At 43.4% G+C, this 23,994-nt stretch overlaps 1 protein-coding gene across 5 annotated transcripts in view; it reads left to right on the forward strand.

Moving 5' to 3' along the window:
• mybpc2a (myosin binding protein Ca) overlaps positions 1-23,994 on the forward strand; it is a 31,650-nt gene that overhangs the window by 2,515 nt on the left and 5,141 nt on the right. The window contains exons 3-25 of one of the 5 annotated variants that reach the window (XM_052048124.1): positions 6,905-6,952; positions 9,099-9,119; positions 9,866-9,880; positions 11,274-11,357; positions 12,051-12,199; positions 12,310-12,427; positions 12,606-12,654; positions 15,454-15,510; positions 15,598-15,770; positions 15,835-15,967; positions 16,763-16,887; positions 17,898-18,003; positions 18,083-18,252; positions 19,164-19,329; positions 20,382-20,488; positions 20,566-20,595; positions 21,082-21,221; positions 21,299-21,458; positions 22,033-22,137; positions 22,198-22,386; positions 22,786-22,920; positions 23,394-23,561; positions 23,635-23,723. In XM_052048124.1, coding sequence (XP_051904084.1) covers positions 6,905-6,952; positions 9,099-9,119; positions 9,866-9,880; positions 11,274-11,357; positions 12,051-12,199; positions 12,310-12,427; positions 12,606-12,654; positions 15,454-15,510; positions 15,598-15,770; positions 15,835-15,967; positions 16,763-16,887; positions 17,898-18,003; positions 18,083-18,252; positions 19,164-19,329; positions 20,382-20,488; positions 20,566-20,595; positions 21,082-21,221; positions 21,299-21,458; positions 22,033-22,137; positions 22,198-22,386; positions 22,786-22,920; positions 23,394-23,561; positions 23,635-23,723 — 2,537 coding nt within the window. Of the gene's footprint in view, positions 1-2,120; positions 2,296-6,904; positions 6,953-9,098; positions 9,120-9,865; positions 9,881-11,273; positions 11,358-12,050; positions 12,200-12,309; positions 12,428-12,605; positions 12,655-15,453; positions 15,511-15,597; positions 15,771-15,834; positions 15,968-16,762; positions 16,888-17,897; positions 18,004-18,082; positions 18,253-19,163; positions 19,330-20,381; positions 20,489-20,565; positions 20,596-21,081; positions 21,222-21,298; positions 21,459-22,032; positions 22,138-22,197; positions 22,387-22,785; positions 22,921-23,393; positions 23,562-23,634; positions 23,724-23,994 lie in introns of all 5 variants that reach the window. The other 4 variants (XM_052048122.1, XM_052048123.1, XM_052048125.1 and 1 more) reach the window with 4 other exon arrangements.

Below are 23,994 nucleotides of genomic sequence, written 5' to 3' on the forward strand. Positions count from 1 at the left end.
CATCATAGCTTAGTGTAAGGGTTTGTTGATGGCTTTGAAAAGTAGACATTGAATGAACGCAGATGTTGACTAGTCGTGCCAGTGGTTGTTATGGTGAGTTGTCAAGACCAAACATAAAAGGGGTTGACACATGTCTTGAAATAATTTGCTGAGTTAGTGGTGATGTTGGTGATGATTTTTTCATCTATATTTTACGTTTTCATTTTTTAAAATTTTCTCTTTTCTTTCACCTTCTTGCATTTGTCTTTGTATTTTCTTACAATTTTTTGTTTTTTTTTCACCTGTGGTAGCAAATGAAATTTTTTTGCTTAATATTTAAAAAACATAATTTAATGTTTTTTATTTTGTTTCAATTCATATTTATTTTAAATACATTTTGCATGTTAAAATCTTTTAAGTGTTTATTGTGTGTATTTTGTATTACGTTCCAAGTAATTTTCACTTCTTTTCGTATTGTCGACCATGTTAGATATGAATGTATTTAATTTTTTTTCACACTGTTTCGTATCTGATATTTTAGTACTCCTCAGCCTCCAATATCCTAAAATATTTTCATTAATTTATCTTTTAAGTCCAATCGTGTATTTTCACGTATTTTGTCATGTTTGGAGGATGACTGCTTTGGCTCTGGTTTGGTTATGCATGGGTACCAAATCTTGTGACCTGTCCCATTCCCAGTGGCAAATCCCTGACATGTTATGTTGCAGTGAATTAAATCTGTCGCGTTCCTTCATCTTTGTGGTCATACAGTGCGAGGTGTCATGTTCAGGAATAACCTAGTGTGTGGTGACATCACGCCGCGGGGCCGTAACGCATGTTGGTGCTGTCATGATGACTAAAATATGCGCTGTTGCCGCGTTTTGTCAACAGGCGCGTAAATCACAGCTCAAAGCCTGAGACAATATGCCAGTGCAGGAGGAGAGAGGATAGCTGAGAAGGCCTCTGTCAAGGCAGGTGTGAACCACCTTATCCTTTCTCTCCCGTCTGTGGAATGTAGTTGTTCATTCCATGTCTTTTACCATGAGCCAACGCTGTGACGCGTTTGTTATACTGCAAACCCATGTTAATCGCGGGGATGCACTCTAGACCCATCTCTCACGCTTTAACACATTTACATCACCCCTTTGAAAATCCTCCTTCGCACCCATTCTCACTCTCTTGCTGTCAAGAACGAGGCGGCAATCATACATCGGTTTTAGAAAAAAAGACCTTCTTGCGCAATTCACCCCAAAAAAATCCTACTGTGCGTGTTTCGAGTTATGTCACACCCCCTCGAAGTTTACAGTACAACTGACACAAAACAAATTAAATATGACATGTTTTTACACCCAAATATTCAACTCAACCAAACACAGTGGAACCTCTTCTGTGATGAATCCATTACAGAAAATGTGACTAAAACCGAATCATACGTAATCCAAAGTGTAAATTCAATTAATCTGTTCCAGACCCCACCCAGAATTTACACAAAATACTCCTATCGCCTTTATCAAGTTGCAAGTTAGGGCAACATCAGTTTTACGTCCTTTCAAAAGTCTGCTACTACTACATTACACCCCACTTTTTTTTTTCGCCAAACAGTGGCTTATCAGTCGCACATAAATTATTTTGTGCTCGTTTATTGGATGCAACTGCTAAAAAAAGCCACCATGTATCCAAAGAAAGTGGAGGAAAACTGCTTTTAATTTGAATTTTACAGAACATGTAAAACACATTGAATAGTCAAGTCACGCATTGAATGGCCGAGTTATGCATACTGGATGGATATATTTTTGGGGGTATGAAAACCGAGATGACGGATGGAAAAGAAATATATTGGCCGCTATCTTAATGCTAACATTTATTGGTCAGTGCCGTAAACGGTCTTATGGCAATTAACCTAGATGTTACGATAATACGATACCTTAAAACAACTGCTACAATAAAAACCTTTAAAAACAAAAACAAACAAAAACGATGGCTTAAAAATTGGAGGGGTAGGGGGTGTGGGGCGGAGAGGTGTTTACGCATCCCATGTCTCAGATTCCAGTGATCTTTCAGGTTGACATCGTTTTTTTAATATGCTTCATGTTCATCGCACTCTTTCACCTTTGAAGCCCTCCTGGCTTTCTTGGCTTCAGCTGGACCATGTGACTCCATCGGGGCTCTGGTGGCAGGCGATCTGCAAGGGGGCACGCAGCCTAATAAACAGCCACAAGAATAGTTGGAGGTGTAAGGAGACTGCTGGAGGCTGCGCTCATTCGATGGTGTCACCTCTCCAATCAGGGAGGGGATCATCATCTTGCCTCGTGAGAGGTGCGAAAGGCTTCTTGAATGGAATCACTTGCCCAGTGTGGGCGCTTGTTGGTGCTTGCGGGGGTGAGAAATGGGGGCGTTTGGGTGCGGCCGACTCCCACCACCACACCCCCACCCAAAATAAGATGATAATCTGAGGATCTTCATATACTCAAAAAAACTCGGCATATCTCCAAAAGTTCTGCTGTGACAGCTGCAATGTTTTCAAAATCCTGTGCCTAAACCAAGCTTTTCTTGCGAGCATGCGATTTGGTGTACTTGGGCATCATGAGGCGACCCTCAAAAAATTCTGCTCACAAATTGTTGAGAAAAAATGTTACGTAGGAGCTTGAAATTTGGTGTGCATGTCCAACACAAGGGTGACGGTGGTCGACGAGTTAGCACATTCACCTCACAGTGCAAAAGTGCAGGGTTTGATTCCTTCCTGTGAGGTATTTGCATGTTCTGCATGTGTTTTCACCAGATCCTCCAGTTTCTTCCCATATTACAAAAACATGCATGGTAGGTTAATGGAATACACTAAATTGGCCCTAGGTGTGATTGTGAACGCAGATGGTTCCAGTTCATTGTGCCCACGACCTACAGCCCAAAGACAGCTGGGATAGGCTCCAGCACTCCCGCAACCCTTGTGAGGATAAGCAGATTAGATAATGGATGGATGTCCATCACAAGAACACTAATAAAAAAGTCTCAAGACGACATACCTGAAAAGACATAAGAAGTCTGCAATTTTGGTTTAAAGCTACCATTTTAGGGTCCAAGTTGACCAGATAATTGGTTTTCAAATTCAGCCCCAAGTAACATGAACATTGGTAGATACTGCATGTCTGTCATGAATAAACTCTTGAAAAACTTTCCAAAATCCAGAAAAGAGACAGCAAGTCTGCTTTTGGGTTTTAATCGGCTATTTCTGCTCAGTAGCATCTCCAAAGTTATACTTGGAGCAGGGATGCCCAACCTTGTATTCTAGACAGATGAGTGATGCTAAATTGTTAAAGACACAGTTTGAGGCCCTCATAAATTTGTTTGGTAAAATCAATACAGAAAAATAAACGGGTTTACCATTAAAAAAAAAAAAAATTAATTTGATACACTGTCAATTTACTTTGCAGTTTATCCAAAAATGTAGTTATTACAGTTTTACACGGCTGTGAACTCGCTCATTAGCATCTATTTTTAGTTGCTGCTTTCCGTGCTGTGAGTCCGGTGAGATTTAAGGCGGCCTCTGCTTTTAAGTAGCTAAAATTCCAAACGGATCTCATTTAGTCACGGAATTACTTTGACAGTGTCTCCTGTACGGCGCCGCCATGAGGCCGAGCGCTTGTCGCATCATGGTTTGACCGGCAAAGCCCTTATTGCAAGTCTGAAAAGTATCTATTTTTGACTATGCGGACACCTAGTTTCACTGGCATTCACGGCACTTGGTAGTTGGCCATACTTTGACGAGGTGAGGTAAGCGTCATTATTCCGAGGATGCTTGACTCATGAGTTAGCTCGACAATCTCCCCATTTGGCGTGAATGGTCACGAAAAAGGTCATGGCCTTCTACAAGATGAACTCTGAGTCCTCGATGAGGACACCTGTCCTGTCAGCAGTAATGGTGGATATTCCCAGTAATAATGCAAGACAGCTTTCATTTCAAGACTCTGCAATATTCCAAGATTTTTTTCAAGATTGATGAGCAGAATGCAGCAAGATGATTTTTGGATGACCTACTTTTACAAATTTTGTTAGGCCAAGAGAGTTAAAATGTTGTTTTATATTCATTTCATGAATATATAACGTCATTTTTATAAGAGAAGGAAAGAACAAAGAAAGTCAGGCTAATCGATTAAGACACGTTTTATCTCTGAACCGCAAAATGTGACAATTGGAACGGAATATGAAAGTTCATCAAACTTCACCATGTTCCACCCCATCCCACGGTGACTGGTTCAAAACCAATCAGCAGAGGTTTTGTGTCCTTTCTGGGCATGACTTCTTGAGACTTTTTTTCTGGGTCTAATCATAATAGACATGCTTACCAAATGTCGCTCCAAAGCAAAATGGAGGACTTCCTGTGTTTTTGCAGGCTGAAGCGTTTTTTTGTGGGGTATACTCATGAAAGACATGCCGACCAAATTCCATGTTAAATAGTTTCTCATCTGAAAGATTTTATCATAATTTACATTTGATATACAGTACATAACCATTGCTGTAAATCAAGTTTGACTGTCACTTTGTTTTGTTAACATGACAACCTTAACTTCGCACAGAGTGGCTAATATGAGCTACCGGTAATTTTACAATGCAGTCTGTAAAACTCCAAAGTTGTTGTTAGTCTTACCATAAATATTCTTCCTGATACGCTAACAGGCGCTAATGGTCTTGGAAGCGCTCACTGTGACATTCCTCCTCGGTCAGGGATGTGATTCATTTGGGTCGGCCAAGGACTGGTTGTTTGGCTATGACGACAGGAATTACGGCTTGTTTTTATTTCGCCTGGGACGTCTTCCCATGACAACTTAGGAGGGAATGAAGGGGATGCGGTCATAAGACTTGTGGGATAAAAAGGTTGTGAAGATTGTCTTTTATGCCCTGACTATAAACCGATAATTGCAGTTCCTCTAAAACAAACGAACGTTGGAAACAAAAAGTTACTTTGAATTGTCTCCATCGCCTGAGGAAGTTTTTTGAACTCATCGGTTATCTTGTCATCAGTTTTTGTCCGACTTTTGGTTCCGCATCTGTTAGTCATCCATCAAGTGCCCGCCACATACTTGTGGGAGCTAGATGACAGCCTGGGAATGAGGTAATGCTACACCCGAATGACAGGAAGTTAGCCTCGCCCAAAAGGGAAGTCTCCTTCTGCCGGCCCACGACGACGACCTTTTGCTTATGGATGAACTGTATAAGCTGTTTAGTGGAGATCAAGTATGGCCCTTTTTAACTCTTTCATTCCACAAGACGTACTTGTACGTCTTTCTACAATTAGGCCCCGCCTACCAAGGATGTACTTGTACGTCTGTCTTTTTTTTTGCCTCATAGAGAAGAGGAGGGTCTGATGCAATCTGTGAATGAGAATAAGGTGTTTGTATTGTAAGTCATGTAAAAAGCGACCAGTAGGTGGCAGTGGTGCCTCACGTGCTTGAAATGCGTGCTTTTACAAAAAGCTCTTTTTCTCAGTTTTTTGCCCAGGAATCACCATTTTCATGAAACTAGGCTATTTTGTAATGCCGATTGCTGAAGAATGGAAAAAGATAGAAATAATTTTTTTTTCTGCTGAAAGAAGAGAGTCCAAACTTAATTTTGGTAGGCTCCATGTTTATTTAGCATTCGAACCAAATATTCTGTGGGCCTTGCTAGATCAGTCAAAATCCAGTAAAACACTGAGATTGAGGGGGTTGCTCCAGTGAGCGATGAGCAAACCTCATGGCCTGTGATAGGTTTGTAGACGATCTTCGCGTATGTCTGCTATGTAAAAAAATACACGGTGGTGCATGACAAAAAGGCCACCACGGTGCTTGAAGCGTGCAGACAGAGGGGCATATGATAGCGCCAAATGTTCTGGCGCTCAGCCACTCGCACACTGCTGCTGGTTAGCGGAGATTTGGACAGCTCAGGTGACATTATGTACACACGTGCGCACACACACACACAAACAGGTGTGTTGCCCTGGCTACAGTTACGTGACATACTTTACATGTATGATTTTGTGCAAAGCTTGCGTGTGTCCAGGGAGTCATTGCTCTACATCTGCGATCGTCATGATAACTATGGAACTAGCACAAACAAGGTGGAAAAGGGCCACCTGTTGACTTGGTGCCCCCTGGCGTCTTATCTAGAGCCAACAGTCTACAATTTGGGTTGTAAATTTGTAAGTGATTTTAAATTGGACCGGCATATTGGTGCTGTTGTTTAATCCATCTTTTTCAATTTAGGCAGCTGGCTAAAGTAAAGCCTCCTCTTTCACAAGCGCATTTACAAAAAGTAATCTGTGCCTTTGTTGCATCTCAGATGGATTATTGTAGTGCACTTAATTTTGGAATCAGTCAGTCCTCCCTCAATCATCTCCAGGTGCTCCAAAATTGCTGCTGCTGACCCCTGAACTGGAATTTGTAGGAGGGATCACATTGCTCTAATTCTTCACTGGCTCCTTGTACACTTTACAGTTCTTTTGACGATTCTTTTATTTGCCTTTAAATGTTCAAGTGGTCTCGCCCCACCTTACAAATCTGAGCTCTTCCACCCTGAGGCACCTCATGTCAACGGACAGGTCTTGAAAGCTAAATCGGTGATCAGTTTCCATTCATATGGGAGCCCTGATGTCAAAGTTGTGCATCCGTCACTACTGTGGACGGTCATTTGAAAGCCGTGAAATTGTTAGTGTCGTTTGAGTGTTGATCCAAAAATGTCCTAATCCTTCTAATCTCTCATCTCAAAGGATGCTCATAGCGACTGGATTACCTTTGATGTGTTTGTGCTTGCAACTGTCTTTTGTTGAAGTCCCCAGGCCAGGCCTGCATCAGGCCAATTTATGTGAAGATGGCCTTTTGTGGTCCATGTGCGGTTTATATTATTGCCGTCAAGCCAATTGTGTTTTCAATTCTTGTCTGTTGTGGAATTGCAGCCAGTGATGGTGATCAAGATACAGCAGCGCCTCCTGCTGGTGAGTGGGGTCCCTGAATGTAGAAATATGTTTGTGACATCACGACAAATGTTTGTTCAGTCCAATCTGAAATCCTTTTTTTCCTGTTTTTTTCAGACACCAAAGGTGAGAAAATAAGTGTTCAACCTGAAATGTGAGTGTGCGTGTGCACATGCTTCAAATGTTGAAGGTCAGATGAAAACACACACACAGACACACACACACACAGTGAGTCTATGAAAAGGCAAATCTGGTTCAGAGTCTTCATCTAAGTCAGCATTCTTCTTCGTCTGCGTATGTGCTAATTCATCTGGATTGACAGCACACACGGACTCACTCTCATCCGCTATTAGACTTTGCCTGGCTAACACGAGCGTATTTTAATCCGACAAGGTGAACGTGGAAAAGGTGTTTGTGACTCCCGTGGGGCTCGTTAACGATTAGCTCCTTCTTGCGTGGCGAGGCAAATATCTCCAAACATCTTTCAGGAGCCTTCCTTCTACCTCCAGCGTCTCTCACACACACACATGCTCACACACGCCTGTCAGACGCCTGGAATAAAACATTTTGGTGGTGAAAGGGTGAGAAGGGGAATTAAAAAAAAAAAGATTTCCAGAAATACTTAGCTTTAATACAAAATTCCCCTCCAGATCTTTTAAGTTTAGAACTAAAGTGATCAAAGGCACACTTGCACAAAGGTAGCTGAAGGACACATGAAACATTCATCTGCTTGGCCCGCGCTATTAGGAAAACACCCACGCACAGACATGGATATGCACGGTAGATGCATACACGCCATAAACGTGCTCTTTTTTTTCTGACATAATTTGCATTTCCGACGCATGAATGACAGTGTTTCATTTGGTGTGATTTTCAGTGTATTTTCCCTGCAAATGTGTTCGAATAGTTTGACTATCACGGAACTTGAAGTAAAAGCTGAAAGTCACTTGTGATCAAACCGAGCGCGCGCGTGCGTGCGTGTGTGTTACACGCTAAGCCAAAAGTATTCTTTCAAGTGAGATCTAGTTAGGGTTTGGCCTAGGGCGGGGGTCGGCAACCCGCGGCACCAGAGCTGCATGCGGCTCTTTAGCCCCGCCCTAGTGGCTCCATGGAGCTTTTTCAAAAATGTTTGAAAATGGAAAAAGATGGGGGAGGAAAATATCATTTTTGTTTTTATATGATTTCTGTAGGAGGACAAACGTGACACACACATTCTTAATGTTTTCCAATGTTGTAAAAATGTGTCGAATACATATTAAATGTCAACATTTCTGCCAATGAGGATTTGCGTCATAGCCTGGCATGCGTTTACACACACATGCCATAATGAGCAACGGTGTGTGTATGCCCACGTGTGCGGTAACGAGTCGATCGCGGGACGTTGGTTGATCGAAAAGTAGATCTTCCGTCAAAAAAGGTTGGGCACCCCTGCTCTGCAGGTGTACTGCAGGGGGGAAAAAAAACTTACCGTAATCATGAAGGCTCATTGTGTATTTGTAGCCAACTTATTCAATTTGATAGTATGGCCAATATAGATGCATACAGCATGTGTTGCCTTCATTATAAGGTTTATATCAGGCTTTTAATTTTTTGCGGCTAATTTTTCATCCAATATGGCTCTTTCAACATTTTGGGTTGCCGACCCCCTGAGTTAGGGTTGGGAATTAGGGGTTAGAATATGTGTTGGGTTAGGATTAGGTGTTAAAAACAAGTGGCAGGAAAGGTCAGGGTTTGTGTTCAGTGTTGGCGATTAGCTCAATTGACCCTAATGACATTGTGCTGCTCCCAATCATACATGCACACATTAAGCACACAATTTGAGGCCAAATAACATCCTTCTTGGCTATTTGTGATGTCCGATGACTAACAATCTACACAAACATAAACGGAACCCACGCACACAATTTTTAGCTAGCCCATTGCTCTCTTAATGTTGATTTTTGTGACAATTTAAAAGTAGGCAATGATGCTATTAGGCTAAAAAAATGGGATGCAGCGTTTGCTTGTCATCCATCTGCAGATGAGTCGACCTCAGGTAAGCTGGCTGGCAAGGTGCCGCCTCCCTCACTCTCTGTTGCGCTCTCTTACGTGTTTGTGTTTGTCACCAAATGTCTTCCTCCCACTGCCGCTCTGCTGCCTCCACATCTCATTGTCATCCATGTTTCCTCTCATTCAGCAAACTCTGAGCCAAGCGACGGTAAGATGGCGTCTGCCAAAAGCTAAACTCCCTCGCCTAGTCCCCTCACCCAAATGCCTCCCTCCGCTTGCTGTTTGTCTGCTTGTTATGTTTGTTTTGTGTGTCAGTAAACATTAGCGTCTGTCACTGTGTGCGCGTGTGTAGGCGTGACACATGAGAAAGTGAGTATTTAGCTCGTAGCATTAGCAATGAATGGTGACTAACGGAGTATAAAATTAGCAAAAGTGTTTTCATCACAGAGAAACCAAGTAGAAACAAAATTTGAAGCGAGCGTGCCTGGTGAATTATGTCTTCCTTTACCCATTTTATGAACTCAATTGAGCTGCATTGTATTTATTTATTTATAATATTTCGATTTTGGAGAGATTCAATTGACTATATGGGTGGCTGTTTTTAGACATCCATGGAGTCAATTATGGAAATTGTTACAAAGCTTTGTCAATAGTGTCTCTTTGTTTGATTTTTAAAAAATTATTATTAATTTTACCATATTCAAATGAATATGCTGATAGACCTATAGTTAATTTTGACTGACTCAAATGACTATGCGTATGTCCAATAGCTTTATCCAGACTGCATTTATACATGGGATTCTTTTGGAAACCTTTCCCATCAACCGCTCTGGATAACGTTTGCGTTGTCGACATTTTGTTTGTTTTCCATCTGACCAGCACTATATCAAACAATTCTGCTTTTATACCGACTGACATACTTTCTCTTTCCCACCAACATGCTTTATGATGCAGAGTTGCCTGCTGATGGTAAGACTTGCTGAGGACCTGTCTGTTTGCTGGAATCAAGAAATAGACATGGTTTCATGATTTCATTACTGACGATGTCTAAAGCATGGGGATCGAACTCAAGGCCAGGGGGACAGATTTGGCCCACCACCAAATTTTGTGTCCCGCGAAGACAAATCATGTACACCGACTTCATGTTTCTCGCTAAAACACCCAAATTGAAAATTGTCTTCATTTTTGATAACATTGAGATATTGCAAGTATTTTTTTTTGTTACCAGTCACTCTTTAAAAATAACTGAAAAATAATTGATCAATGATTTTTAAAAACTGGTTTCTGATTTCAAAACTAATTACACATCAATTGGTTGTGTATATGTGATCATATGAAGGCAAACACTTATTCACGATCACAATGGCACTTACCTTAGCTTCAACGTCGCTTGCGACAAAAATGAGTTTGACATCCCTGGATTCCAAAGGGTGATTTGAGTGGTCCCTCGCTCTGGTCATTTGTCTTCAAAGGACCTTTGTAGTTAATCATACTGACTGCATGCAACACAATTTCTAGGTAGCAGTTGGTGTTTTTTTATCATAAAATCTCTGACTGAATGTATCCTATTGGACTAATTGCTGGAAGTCAGAGAACAAAGGAAAAACCTTCGAGGAGTCTGAATGACAAGTCATTGTACACCTAAAAGTACAATGAAGATTTTTTTGTTGTTAGGGCTCTGTGTGGACAAATGTCAAATATAGGGTGCTTTCACACTAGTCACTGAATCAGTTTTAATTCAATTATAGTTGACTAGTATGGACAAACACGAGTCAACAAAAGGAATCAAGTGCACCCTTATGTTTTGAGTTTCACCCAGAACAACTCTTTAGTTGTTGCTTTTTTTTATTTGTTGTCATGCAGTAACAGCGATCGCCTCAGCAGCTAATGGGATTAAGCAATGAAATTAATGACAGAATAATAATGCTTCAGGTAGTCCAAGAAGAAAGATAAATGGGAATCATAACTGCATATTCAACTTGATTAACTTTCACGTTGCATGTTTGAAGTTGTCATACGGTCACATTGTTGAAGCCGGCTAATTAGCAAGAAACGCAATTTTTGCTCCATTTTGTGTTTTTGTCCACTCATCTGTCTACTGGACAGTAGCTCTTCCTTGTTTACATTTGGCGACCAATGAATGAAAAGAGTGATTTTGGTTTTGCTTTGTGAACCCAAATCTAAACAAAGTTTATGAAACAAAGCATATCAGAGATGTTGGACTGTTGGTGTGAAAGCACCCCCCCCCCCAAAAAAAAAGAAAATCACAAGATAATACTCCTAATGATGATGAGTAGTTACACACAGTATTGTAGAAGTCCATTTTTGATTATTTTGGTGGTAACGTCCGTCAATTTGGTAGATGTCGCTCCGGGTGAGGACCCTCAGCTGGCCGAGCTGACCGGCCTGTTTACGCTCAAGCCGGAGAGCGCCACTGCCACCAAAGGTCTGCACAAAAATCTCCCCTGCCGTTTGCTCGGTTGTCCATTAGACGTTTGCGCACATCTTTTAAAAATGTTCTTATTCTGGCTTCTTGTTTTTTATATCTAATATTTCCCTTAAGCTAGCTAGCTTAGCTATGATTCGTCCTTTCAGCCTAATTAGCATTTTATTTACATTCTTATTTGCTCAAATTTGTTGAGCATCATTTTTAAAAATTAGTGTTATCCTATATTTGACAAATATTATTCATTGATGTTTGTGTCATTGGTTTTGTATTCAGTTTTGTTTTGGATGAAACCTTATTACTGTGGAGGTTGGACATATTGTTATCAGTTAGTGCGCCATGTTGACATGAATCTTGCGATGTCATTTGTCAGAAATGAAGATGTTGGTTGTTAATATTCCAATTATGTGAAATATTTAAAAAATGTAATTTCTTGAGAATATGAATTTTTGCCCATGTGTATGTATTCATGTTAGTCCACAAATATTTTCTTTATACAATGGCTCCTTGTGGGAATAGTTTAATTTCCTTGTATCTTAAACACTCTAATATCAAGCCGCCTTTCCCCACTGAAATGAAAGGAAATGCAGTTAATCTGTTTCGCCCCGCAAAAAAAAGCACTTTTATGTTAAAGGTGTTGTAAAATGTATACAGTAAAGTGTGTTTTGATTGATTTATGTATATTGTGAGCAGGGCAGGATGTGACATTCTCGGCCAAAGTGGATGCGTCCACCCTGGTGAGGAAGCCTACCATGAAGTGGCTGAAGGGCAAGTGGCTTGACCTGGTCAGCAAAGCCGGCAAGCACTTGCAGTTCAAGGAGACCTACGACAGGAACACAAAGGTAGACTCGGCACATCAGCCAGGAGTTGCTTAGTCTGCTGGCATCTTGACTTTGACCAAGAAGAAAGTGTGCGCCTGGCTGCCTCGAAACTCGCTTGTTTTTTTTTCCAGATCTACACATACGAAATGCGAATTGTGAAAGTGGTGGACGGCGACGCAGGCGGGTATCGCTGCGAGGTGACCTCCAAGGACAAGTGTGACAGCTGCACTTTTGAGGTGTCCGTGCAGGGTGCGTCGCTTCATCGCCTTACCGTCGCCTTTCATCTAGCTGCCTCCGCCGCGTAATCGACTTTGTCAGACAATAACTGTGTGCGCGATATAGTCTGTCATATGGACAGGTCACGAGCCTTATCTTGTCATGAAAATAAAGGAACCTTGGTGCTCTTCTACTTCTATTTTGCTTTCAGCTGTGGAAGAGCAGCACCAGGACAACATTTTGGAGGCCTTTAAACGATCGTGAGTGCCCGAGACATCCATTTGTCCACCTCATGCAGGGTCTGTCTATCCGTCGGTCACTCTTGTGTTCATGGTTTAAACATTCTTTAAATATCACACAAAGCAATCCATCTCAAACATGTCCCAATGATTACTTAAGTTCGGTACTTTTGATCCTCTTTCTTAAGTTAGGCTACGTGCCCGCATTACTAAGGCATATGTGCACACGTGTCACATGATTGGTCATAGGTTTGAAAATAAAAGCCTGGGGGCCAGATCCGGCTCGTGAAGGCAAACCATAATTACAAGGTGGGCACTCGTCTCCAGTCACCACTGTATATACAGTATGGGAAGTGTTTCAGCTGCGATACATTACTAACTCAGCGTCCACCTTAAGCAGGCATCCCGGTATCAGTAATCTGCGCATGAAACATCGTTTCCCAACCTCGTTAGCGCACCTTTTTGAAGACGAGCAGCGCAGCATGTGAAGCGACAGCGTGATATTGAACCACGGAAGCGACTGCGGGGTCCTCATTTGCACATGCCTCATATCGCAAACGGCAAGAAGAGGAGGAGGAGGATGAGGAGGTGGAAATGCAACGCGAAAGGTTGCTTGGAAGTCAGATTTATTAGCCTGCAAGGCTAAACGTGGCTGATGCTGTTCAGAGAATCTTTATGACCATTGCTGAAGTCATCTGAAGATGCACCTTACATGAGTTTGATTTGTAACTCATAAGCTTATTAGGATGTACAGAAAAATAATTGAATATTGGTTAACATTTATTTTAATAAAGTAGATCAATCCCAAAAGTCAAAATTCTGAGGGATTCACTGCATACAATAAAATAGTTGATGATTTTAGCTGTTAAAATATTGATGATTATAGCTTACAGTTAACAAAAACCAACGACCAGCAGGGAACAAAGTTTGGCGCGGGAATACGCGGTGGCCGTCACATACCGCAATGTATTATTATTATTTTTTTTAATAGCAGTGGATAAAAGCAGTTGAGAATTAGAAAAAAACATGACATATCAAAATTGGGACTCGGCTTTGATTTCTGTCAGTTTCTGTGTTGAATCCAAATAAGACCGTTGCAAACATCTGCATTTAGAAAAGAGCCATGTGAAACGTTACAGACCAAACTAGTAACTGAATCATAATCGATCTGTTTGTTTTTCTTTTCATTCTCTTAAATTGATGTAGAGTCGATTTAAAAATGTATCTGAATCCAGTTGATTTTATTTCGTCAAACCACTGGACTCAATAGTTTGAGTGAATTCAAGAAAAACTTTTTTCACTGCAGTAACTTGTAATTGTCTCTAACAGCCCGTGTTGAAGATGCTCCATTTTTGGAACACGTTTCACAGAATAAGCAAAAGAAAAAGCAAAAAAGCCCCCCCAAAAACATTGTTTGAAAAACTGAGAAGCTTTTATGAGAGCCTAAATCCAGATACGAGGGTCAACCAGAGTCTGTACAGTGCTGCAGGCTGGGAAAAAAAAGGACTCGCGGATTAGTAAGCACAATGCCTAAAATATCACCCTGGCGTCCAATAATGTGGCTAATAAGTTGACGAAATAGTTTTAATTGCTTGCTATCCTCAGCTTAGTCAAGTGGCCTGCTCTGCCCTCCTCTTGGCACGAAGGTTATCTGAGGCTCCCACAGGCCTTCAAGTACAGTAGGCCACGCTGACGTTTTCATGCTCAGTCGACCACTGAGCTGGCGCGTCCCGTCGACGAGGTTATTATCGCTCCCCGGGGAGGCTTTGCCCTCCTTCCGGGATTATACCACCACCATCAAGCGCGCATGTTATCCTTGAGCGGAGCGCTCATCCGTGCAGGCACAAGAGAGGCTCGGAATTTATATTGCCGTTGAGGGTTTTTTTCTTGGGTGGGGGCTTTGCGGGGTCCTTTGAGGCCACTGGGGTGGTAAAACAAACACCGTTTCAGGAAACAAAACATTCAACTGTCCGCACAGGCCACCTTGCAAGAAAGTGACTGATGATCCACCAGTCAAATGGTTTGCGAGTAGCCACTTTGCAAGTAGAGCAAGTGGGTGTCTGTGAGGCAGGTCAGCGGTGAGGAAAAAAGCGTGAATAGAAAGAACCATATAGAATAAGGGCGGTAAAGCTGTTCATTCAGATGGCTTTTTTGATTTTTGAGAGGAGCAAGTTGGTATTTACAAGGCGGAAAAGTGGCAAAGCAGAAAATCCAGTGCCAAACAAATGTCATATTTGAAAACAGTTGAAGCTATTTAACTCGGATGAACATTCATATGCTTTCAAGTGGCGCAGTTTGGTCTTTACAAGAAGAGCAAGTGGAAGAAATTTGCGGGGAAACCCCACATAGCTCATCGGTGCAATCGACGTCAAGTGGGTGTGCAAGGCGGGCAGGCGATGAGGAATAAAGTTAAATATGAATAAATAACTTGATTGAAGAAAACTGAAACAAAACTTGGCTGGACTCAGACATCTTTGTTGCATTGCAAGTAGAGAAAATGAGTGTGTCGAGGTGGCCAAGTCCAACGTTGAGGCCGAAACAGACTAAACCAACCCAAAAACAAGAAAACCGCTACGAAAATGTGGAGTCCAGCACCTTTATGAGTTTGCAAGTAAAGCAAGGGGTGTGTTCTAGGCGGGCAAGCGGTGGAAAAATAATTTTAATTCAAAACAAACAAAATGAAACATTGTTCTCCAAAATGCCGCATGAATAAGAAAACTAGAAAGAAAAATGAGGATTAAGACATCTTTGTAATGATGCAAGTAGCGCAAGGGGTGTGGGCAAGTGGTGCGGTTGATGACGAATGTTCTTCTCGCACAGTGGCGATGCAAACGAAGATGCCGGTGACCTGGACTTCAGCGCTCTGCTCAAAAAAAGGTACAGTACATCCATCTTTTTTTTTGTTGGTTTTTTTGCCCCGAGAGCTGACCGGATGACCGCCACGGCGCTCCCTCATCACATCAGGGAGAAGAAGCAGCAGCAAGCTCCCCCCGAGGACATGGACGTTTGGGACATCCTGAAGTCGGCCAAGCCGTGCGACTACGAGAAGATCGCCTTCGAGTACGGCATCACCGACCTCCGTGGAATGCTGAAGAGGCTGAAGAAGATGAAGACGGTGGAGCCCAAAAAGAGCGATGGTGAGGCGGGGTGGGCGGGCCACGGTAACGGAGGCGGTAGCCTAACCGGACGTTGCGCCCGCAGCTTTCCTGAAGAAGCTGGAGCCTGCCTACTCGGTGGACAAGGGCCGCAGGATCCAGCTGTGCGTGGAAGTAGCCGACCCTAACGTCCCCATCAAGTGGCTCAAAAACGGACAGGAGATCAAACCCTCGGCCAAGTGAGCACGACGGTGGCCGCGGCGTCATCATCATCATCACTATTATTGGGTTAGGTCAGGGAGCCATGTGATCTCTTTCAGCCAATCAGCAAAGACATGATGGCAGGAAGGAAAGTCCCAATGACGGGGAAATGTCATTTAGAACTCATTCTGTCTAAATATGATCAAGTGTATACAGTGTGCAAAATCTAATGATGAAGAGGTTTAAAAAATAAATTCTGGGGACAAACTTTTGATGTAACTACATTCAAATATTTATTTAAAGATTTTAATAAAAACTAAATTATCCATTATTCACTAAGAGTTAAATGAATAAAAATGTTAATTGTTCAATTTAAAAAACTAAAATAAAAATCACTAATATATCAATTCAAAATAAAAATATAAAATGCATTAAAATTGAAGCAAAAATCCATGCAGAACGCAGAACCTTTCAATTCCTGGATATTTCACAACAATTTTCCTAGCTGTTCTATCTAATATCTCTATCCTTCGATCTCTTTCCCCAGAGTTATTCTGTAGGCCAATATTCAGTAGCTTCCTAAACGAAGCAGGTAACAATCCTAGAATAGTACATAAAAAGTATTTGTTTAAAATACAAATGAAATCCGATTCACTTGCTGATTGGCTGCTCGAATTCCCAGCCTGGTTTCTAAACAACTGTCGTGCTGTCGCCAGATATACAGTATATGGATATAGATGAGCTGTACACTGGCCTTGCGTCACCGTGGCAACGTGGCGAGCGCTTCTGTGTTCCCGGTGACATCACGGGCGGTGCTGGTCTTTGTGCGGCAGGTACGTGTTCGAGAGCGTGGGCAACCGGCGCACGCTCACCATCAACAAGTGCAATCTGTCAGACGACGCGGCCTACGAGTGCGTGGTGGGCGAAGACAAATGTTTCACCGAGGTCTTCGTCAAAGGTAGCTGACTCACCTGTTGTCTTCGTCACGCGCCGTCCCAAACTCATCACAAACCGTTGATTCTTCCTAAAGTCGCCCCAATGAAAACGATCAGCGTGCAAAAAGTGAAGGGAATGCCATGTCAGCCTTCTACAGGGTGGAAAATGGGGAGGGGGGGGGGGATCTGACATGCATAAAAAAAAATGGAATGAATAAAAACATATACAATGAGTCAAGTAAGTACCTGTTTACTCAAATTTGGAAAAAAATGCAATTAGAAGCTAGTAGTAGGTGATCTAGTAATACACTTGCAAGTACCTCTACTGTAAATAATCAAAATTAAATGAACACAATAAATTAGTCAAATGAAAACAAGCAGAATAATTAAAATGAACTAGAAAAAACTACAATACCACCTCTGTAAAAATATTTTCCAATTGTTAAGTATTAAATTTTTTTTTTAAAAATCCATAAGGACAAAAATAAAATATAATCAAATGTACAATGTAGAATAAAAATAGCAATATGATTAATGAAGTAGATGAAATCAAAATAAATGTAACCAAACTGCATGAGTTCCATATACAGTGTATTGATACAGTATTTTCATTTCTCGTAAATTACAATTAAAATGTAATGCAATTCAAATAAATAACAGGATAGATAAAAATAAAGTAACAGTCACTTCGTTCAAATCCGCCAATAATACGATTAAAACTGATCAATTCCAAAAAAGGTTTCGTAGTGAAACTTTTTCACTACTAAACAAGAAAGCCCATTTATGGCTTTGCGTCATGTTTGTGAGCGAATGTGTCATCGTTTGGAGGCGTACATCCTTTGAAGGCCGCTTGAACAACACAACAGCCCAACCATGCGATTTAAAAAAAAAAATACATTGAAGGATTTTCTATTTATATGCTTAACTCTGTCAACTAATTTAAATATGTGGGACCCCTATTGCGTTGGAATACTTTCCGCTAGTACTACAAATACTCGCTTACAACAGTACACTTGACTCGCTTGTTCTTTAGAGCCACCTGTGACCATCACAAAACTTCTGGACGACGTCCACACGGTGGTGGGCGAGAAGGTGGAGTTCGAGGTGGAGGTCTCAGAGGAAGGGGCGCACGTCAAATGGTGAAAAACACTGTTGGTTTGTGGGGAACGAGCCCCGTATATCAACGATACCGAACGCCTGTGCTTCGTTTGTCTTCAGGATGAAAGATGGCGTGGAGCTGACCAAAGAGAGTGCGGCTTCCAAGTACAGATTCAAGAAGGACGGCAAGAGGCACATTTTGATCATCAACGACGTCACCAAGGAGGACATCGGCACCTACTTCGCCTTGACCAACGGTGGAGAGTCCAAGGCTGAGCTGGAAGTGGAAGGTAACCCTTGGCTTCTTCCGTCATTTGCTGTAAACTTGGCTTCAGTGGCCATTTTGAGGTCTTGGGACTTTCCTCGCCAAGACCCGCCGTACGGCAAGCAACGCGTCCATTACCGAATTAACTGTGGCGCACTCGGCAAGCCCTCGGCACCAGCTTTTCCTCTCTTTGTGTTAATCTGCTCCTTCTTTGACAATCATGACGTGTTTTTGTGCTTCAATAACAAATAATAGAGTACAATATAATGTATGTCGAATCTCAAAAGTGGATCCAGTTGTGCATTTTCAGTACTTGGAATTTGTTGGAGACTCGACCTGCTTGGTTTTCGTCACAGGAAATTGGGACCCGACTAATATTTGGAGTCGTATTTAAATCTTGCACATATGTGACTTACTCCCACCTCTGCTTTCTGCAAACGTGTGAATCAAGCTGACAGCGTGCCATGCTACTCAATGCTAAACGAAGATAACGCGTCAACTCGCCCATGAAAGCGAAGTGAAAGCCGACGGGGGGCCGAGACGCAAATTAATTGGCTGTGAATGTCTGAGGAGGGGAAGTTTGCTGACAGGTGTTTCAATTAGCTTAGCCGGCACTACGTGTTGATGTTTTTCATTTGGACAAGCGTGGAAACTCATCAATTAGTTACTACCGTAATTAATACTGCTCAATTTATCCAAGTGTCCATCTATCGTGCTGTTATCCGTCAGGGTAATTTGCTCTACACGTCCAAAACTGATCACAGGGTCGCGGCTTTGGTTTCCTCGCTACACTGCTGAATCTCTGGTGTGTTCCTTCAGCACTGCCTCAAAAATGCCAAAATGGTGGCCCAAAGTTTGACGGAAAAAAAAATATTGAAAGTTTGTGTTATTCTGTGAGTGAAGAGTGCATTTGCGCTGCACTTTTCTTGTGTGCAGAGAAGGAACTGCAGGTTCTGCAGAGCGTCGCCGACCTGACGGTGAAGGCCAGCGAGCAGGCCGTGTTCAAGTGCGAGGTGTCTGATGAGAAGGTGACGGGCAAGTGGTTCAAGGACGGTGTGGAGGTGCAACCCAGCGAGCGCATCAAGATGACACACATTGGAAGGTACAGTCGCACTGGAAGGTCTTAGAGTGCCGTCAGTCGCACCGGAAGGTGACTGTGTCACATTGGAAGGTCTTAGGGTTGCGCTGGAAACTATTTCAGTTGCACAAGTTTCACTGGAAGGTGCCTCAGTGGCACTGGAAGGTATCAGTTGTCCACTGGAAGGTAGCTGAATGACAATGGAAGGTAGCTGAGTAACACTTGAAGGTAACTGAGTGGCACTGGAAGGTAATATCGGCGCAATGGAATGAATGGGTGTTGCACTGGAAGGTAACTGAGCCCAATTGGAAGGTTTTAGTCATACTGCTTGTTAACCAGGATGCACTGGAAGGTAATTGAGTTGCACTATAAAGTACAGTATTATTTGTGGCCTTGGAAAGTATCCAAGCCGCACTGGAGCATGAGTGAGGTGCACTCGAAGGTACGGCCGTGACACTGGAAGAAATCAGAGTCATATTAGTCATGCTGCAAGGTCTTGGTGTAGCCCTGGAAGCAATCTGAGGCGCGCGAATCACACAGGAATATAGCGTGGGGGTGGGCGTGGGGGTAGGGGGGTAGAGTGGGAGCTGCGATGCCTATCACAGTTGCTCTTGAAGTAGTCTCAGCTGCACTGCAAGGCAGCAGAGTCTCACCAGTAAGCATCTGAGTCATACTGCAAGGTGAAAGTCAACCTCTGAATTGTCGTTACTTTAGCCACTCCACCGTCTAACTCTAAACGTCATACAATCCATACCAAAGGATTCTCTTGGCTGTTGACCCATTTTTTTGTGGGATGGGGAATAGGCAGCAATCGGCAAAAGTGCAGATTCATAACACACATACACAGATAGGCACACATGAAGAACACCCTGTCCCCCAACCTACAGTTCGTTAATTTTTCTGCTTAATCCCCCCCATCGAAGACACGCCAAGGCGACATCGGTCACGCAAGGTGAAAACCATTTGGGCTGATTTCGTTGCCGGGCAAAAGCAGCAGCGGAACGTCTGCGCTCTGTCACTTAATTGCCGCTCAAGCAGTGACTGTGGTCTCCATGGTAACCGTGCAATGTCTCCAGGACACACAAGCTGACGATCAGCGACGTGAAGCCCTCCGACGTGGGAGATTATACCTTTGTTCCCGACGGCTATGCACTCTCCCTGTCGGCCAAGCTCAATTTCCTGGGTGAGCTAGTAAATCGTCAATTTAACTCGCATTGTTTTTGACACGTGAGCTGACATTCATGTGTTCTTTTCTTTCAGAAATCAAGATTGACTATGTTCCCAGACAAGGTGAGTCCCTCGCACTTACTTGCGCATGTAGTAGTAATTACTATGTTATTACATATCTGTTAAGCAGTAATACCTAGATTGTTCTGCAACAGCTCATTTGTAAGCCCTTTATTTGTAGTTATTGGATGTTTATAGTAGTATGAGTACGCTGATCTTAATGTATCCAACAATAATTAATAGAATATTACACAGGTATTAATCAGTTAGAACTATAGTATATAGCATAGTGGTTACAATGACTAAATACTCCGATCGTATCGTAGTTGTCAATCATAATTCCGGGATCAACATCAGTTACAGGGTTATTACACGCTTATCAAATAATTCTGACTGGGTTAATATTCATTTTATGACGCTGGTATGAGTAAATACTGGATTATTTTAATGGAATTCTGTCATGAATCATGCATCATTATCAAGCGGGAGTTACTATTACAGTAGTATTCAGTAGCTCCTACAGCATGAATATCCATGACCATGTGACAGACCCTCCCAAGATCCACTTGGACACGAGCGCGACAGGGAGCAAGAATACCATCACGGTGGTGGCCGGCAACAAACTCCGCTTTGACGTGGAGATCTCGGGGGATCCCCCGCCGCTGGTGTGCTGGATGAAGGGCGACGAGGTGAGTGAAGGGCCAGCTGCACTCCTGCGCTCTCCAGGCGTAGGTCACGTAGGCCTGTTTTACGGACTGCGCCGTAGACGGTGAGCGACGTGGAGGGGAGAGTCCGTGTGGAGACCAGGAAGACCCTGAGTAGCTTCATCATCCAGGGGGCGGAGAAGGAGGACGAAGGCTTCTACTCACTCACCGTCACCAACCCTGCCGGAGAAGACAAGGCAGAGCTCTTCGTCAAGGTCGTGGGTGAGTTGAACTTGGCCTGCTGATCTTGCCGCACGGATTCGGGGTTGGGTGGGTTATTTCTTTATTTTGCATTCCCCTTGGGTTTTCCGTTACGGCTCAAGTTGTCATCTTGTGATAAGGCTTGGGGTTTGGCTTGGTTACGGCAGGTAAGGTTTTGGCTTCTAGTGGTTAGGTTGGACTTGGGTTCATCTCTTGAAAGAATTAAAACATGGAATGGTTACAACTAGGCAGGGCTGGTGGAGTGGCAGCTTTGGGTAGCGTTTGCTTGGGTGAGCTGCTTTCAAGATTGGTCTGGGTTAAGCTCAAGGTAGGATATGGCACACTTTGATTAGGCTAAGAAAGGATTTAGAGGTTGTTAATTGGGTTAAGATTCAAGTTCAAGTAGCTTCGCGTTTGGTTTTCCTTGGTCGATTTTCGGGGTTATGTTCAGTGTCAGGCTTTCCTTGAGTTTCAGTTTACATCGATAAACTGACAGCAGCAGCACAACATTTTTCCTTGCTGCCGCATAACAGACTGTAACCTGATTTTGCCTTCTGTCTCTTACACGCGCACCACCCATTCCTCGGCGCGCCAGATGTGCCCAACCCTCCCGAAAACGTCAAATGCACATCGGTGGGCGAGAACAGCGCCACCATCGTGTGGGACCCTCCCACCTTTGATGGCGGCGTGCCCGTTAAAGGTGAGCCACAATCTCCACATGCCCCAATCCCGGATCACGTCGTCTCATCTTGCCTTCCAGGTTACCTGATGGAGAGGAAGAAGCTCGGCTCGTCCAGGTGGACCAAACTCAACTTTGACGTGTACGAGTCCACTACGTACGAGGCCAAGAAGATGATCGAGGGCGTCCTGTACGAGATGCGCGTGTTTGCCGTCAACGGCATCGGCATCTCGCAGCCCAGCTTCAACTCCAGGCCCTTCATGCCCATCGGTGCACCAACAACCTCAATTGTTCACTTCTTCCCGTTACGTTTACACAGCGGAGAGGCGCGCACGTGGAACCTTGTTATAGATATATCGACGCAATCACGTTGTAATTAGAAGCAACGATCAAGACGGTACAAAAACAGCAGGCAACTGTACTTCGGATAACCTCTGGAATACTTCAGAATTGTCTGATAATATCAACCGCTTCAGTGCCAGCTGTTCTCTGGGCTTCCCTGATTGTGACGGCCCTGGGCAGATCAGATTGACAAGGCGACATGTCAAGGCTAATACCTAATTGGACAACAAATCTCTCACATCGACATGCATGCCCATGCAGGAAGCAGCGCAACCAAGACTAAAGTGTTTCCACACCGTATTGAATCGGCTTTTTGTCTCGCACCAGCCCCCACCAGTGAGCCCACTCGCCTCTCGGTGGAGGACGTGACCGACTCCACCTGCGCTCTCCGGTGGCTTCCTCCGGAGAAAGTGGGACCGGGCGGCATTGACGGCTACATCATTGAGTATTGCAAAGAATCTAGTAAGTTGCAAGGCCGACTTGACCCTGAAAGGCAAAAAATAAGAAATAACATCTGTGGAAAAAGCTGAAGCTCCAAGTACTGTGATGTTAGCGTGTTACTAGTCCAATACAAGACTGTCATTTTACGCCAAATGAGGCCGTAATCCTCAACATGAAGCTTTATTGGGGGGAATATAAAATGTAAACGCCTTCAATAATAATTAATGGTTAGCGCTGATTAGATTGAAATAGCTGAATGAGACGAGTGGTCCGTGAGAGGAGGTTTGGGGTTGATTTAGGGCTGGGACCTCCCCGGTTTGCTTGCGTGGTAAGAATTGAGTGAGTTGGTTGGAGGCTCGGGTGGATTGGGGTTGCCATTACGTTCAGTGTTACGATGGCAACCCAAAATGGTTAGCTGCCGCGGTCAGAATTTGTCACTCGGCTTGCAAAAGCACGAGCATGAATGATTTAAGCAGCCTCGCAATCGCCTTCAGCTGACGAGTGGGTACGGGCCAACAAGGAGCCAGTGGAGAAGAACCAGTACAAGGTGAAAGATCTGCCGGTGGGGGAGAAGATGCTGTTCAGGGTGGTGGCCGTCAACATCGCCGGTCGCAGCCCCCCCGCCGTGCTCTCGCAGGCCGTCACCATCAGAGAGATCATGGGTCAGAGCGCAGACGTCACGCTCAAGTCTGATGTCGGGTGAGCAAATAAATCAATTTCTCCTTTGCCCTGCAGAACATCCAAAGATTCGCTTACCACGCCAGCTGAGAACCAAACTGGTGAAGGTCGTCGGGGAGAAGGTCAACTTGGTCATCCCCTTCCAGGTCAGCCTGCCTCTCACATTTCGTCTCCATGTCGAGCTGTAAACCGCCCACCCCGTCTTGACTCTCGGCTCACCGCTCATACCACCACCCGCTCTCCTCATAGCTGTAGTTTTATTCACCTCTTTGTTAATGATCATCTTTTCGATTTTCTGAGCTTTTCGATTTTCTCTCTGCAAAAGTGATTAAAACCCACCTCATTCTTACACATGTATTTTCCCGCAACTTGGCTTTATTTTGCTCTACTTTCTATAGCCAGGCTGGCTCTGCAAAT

This window comes from Hippocampus zosterae, chromosome 17, assembly GCF_025434085.1.
Source record: "Hippocampus zosterae strain Florida chromosome 17, ASM2543408v3, whole genome shotgun sequence".
Classification (NCBI taxonomy): domain Eukaryota; kingdom Metazoa; phylum Chordata; class Actinopteri; order Syngnathiformes; family Syngnathidae; genus Hippocampus; species Hippocampus zosterae.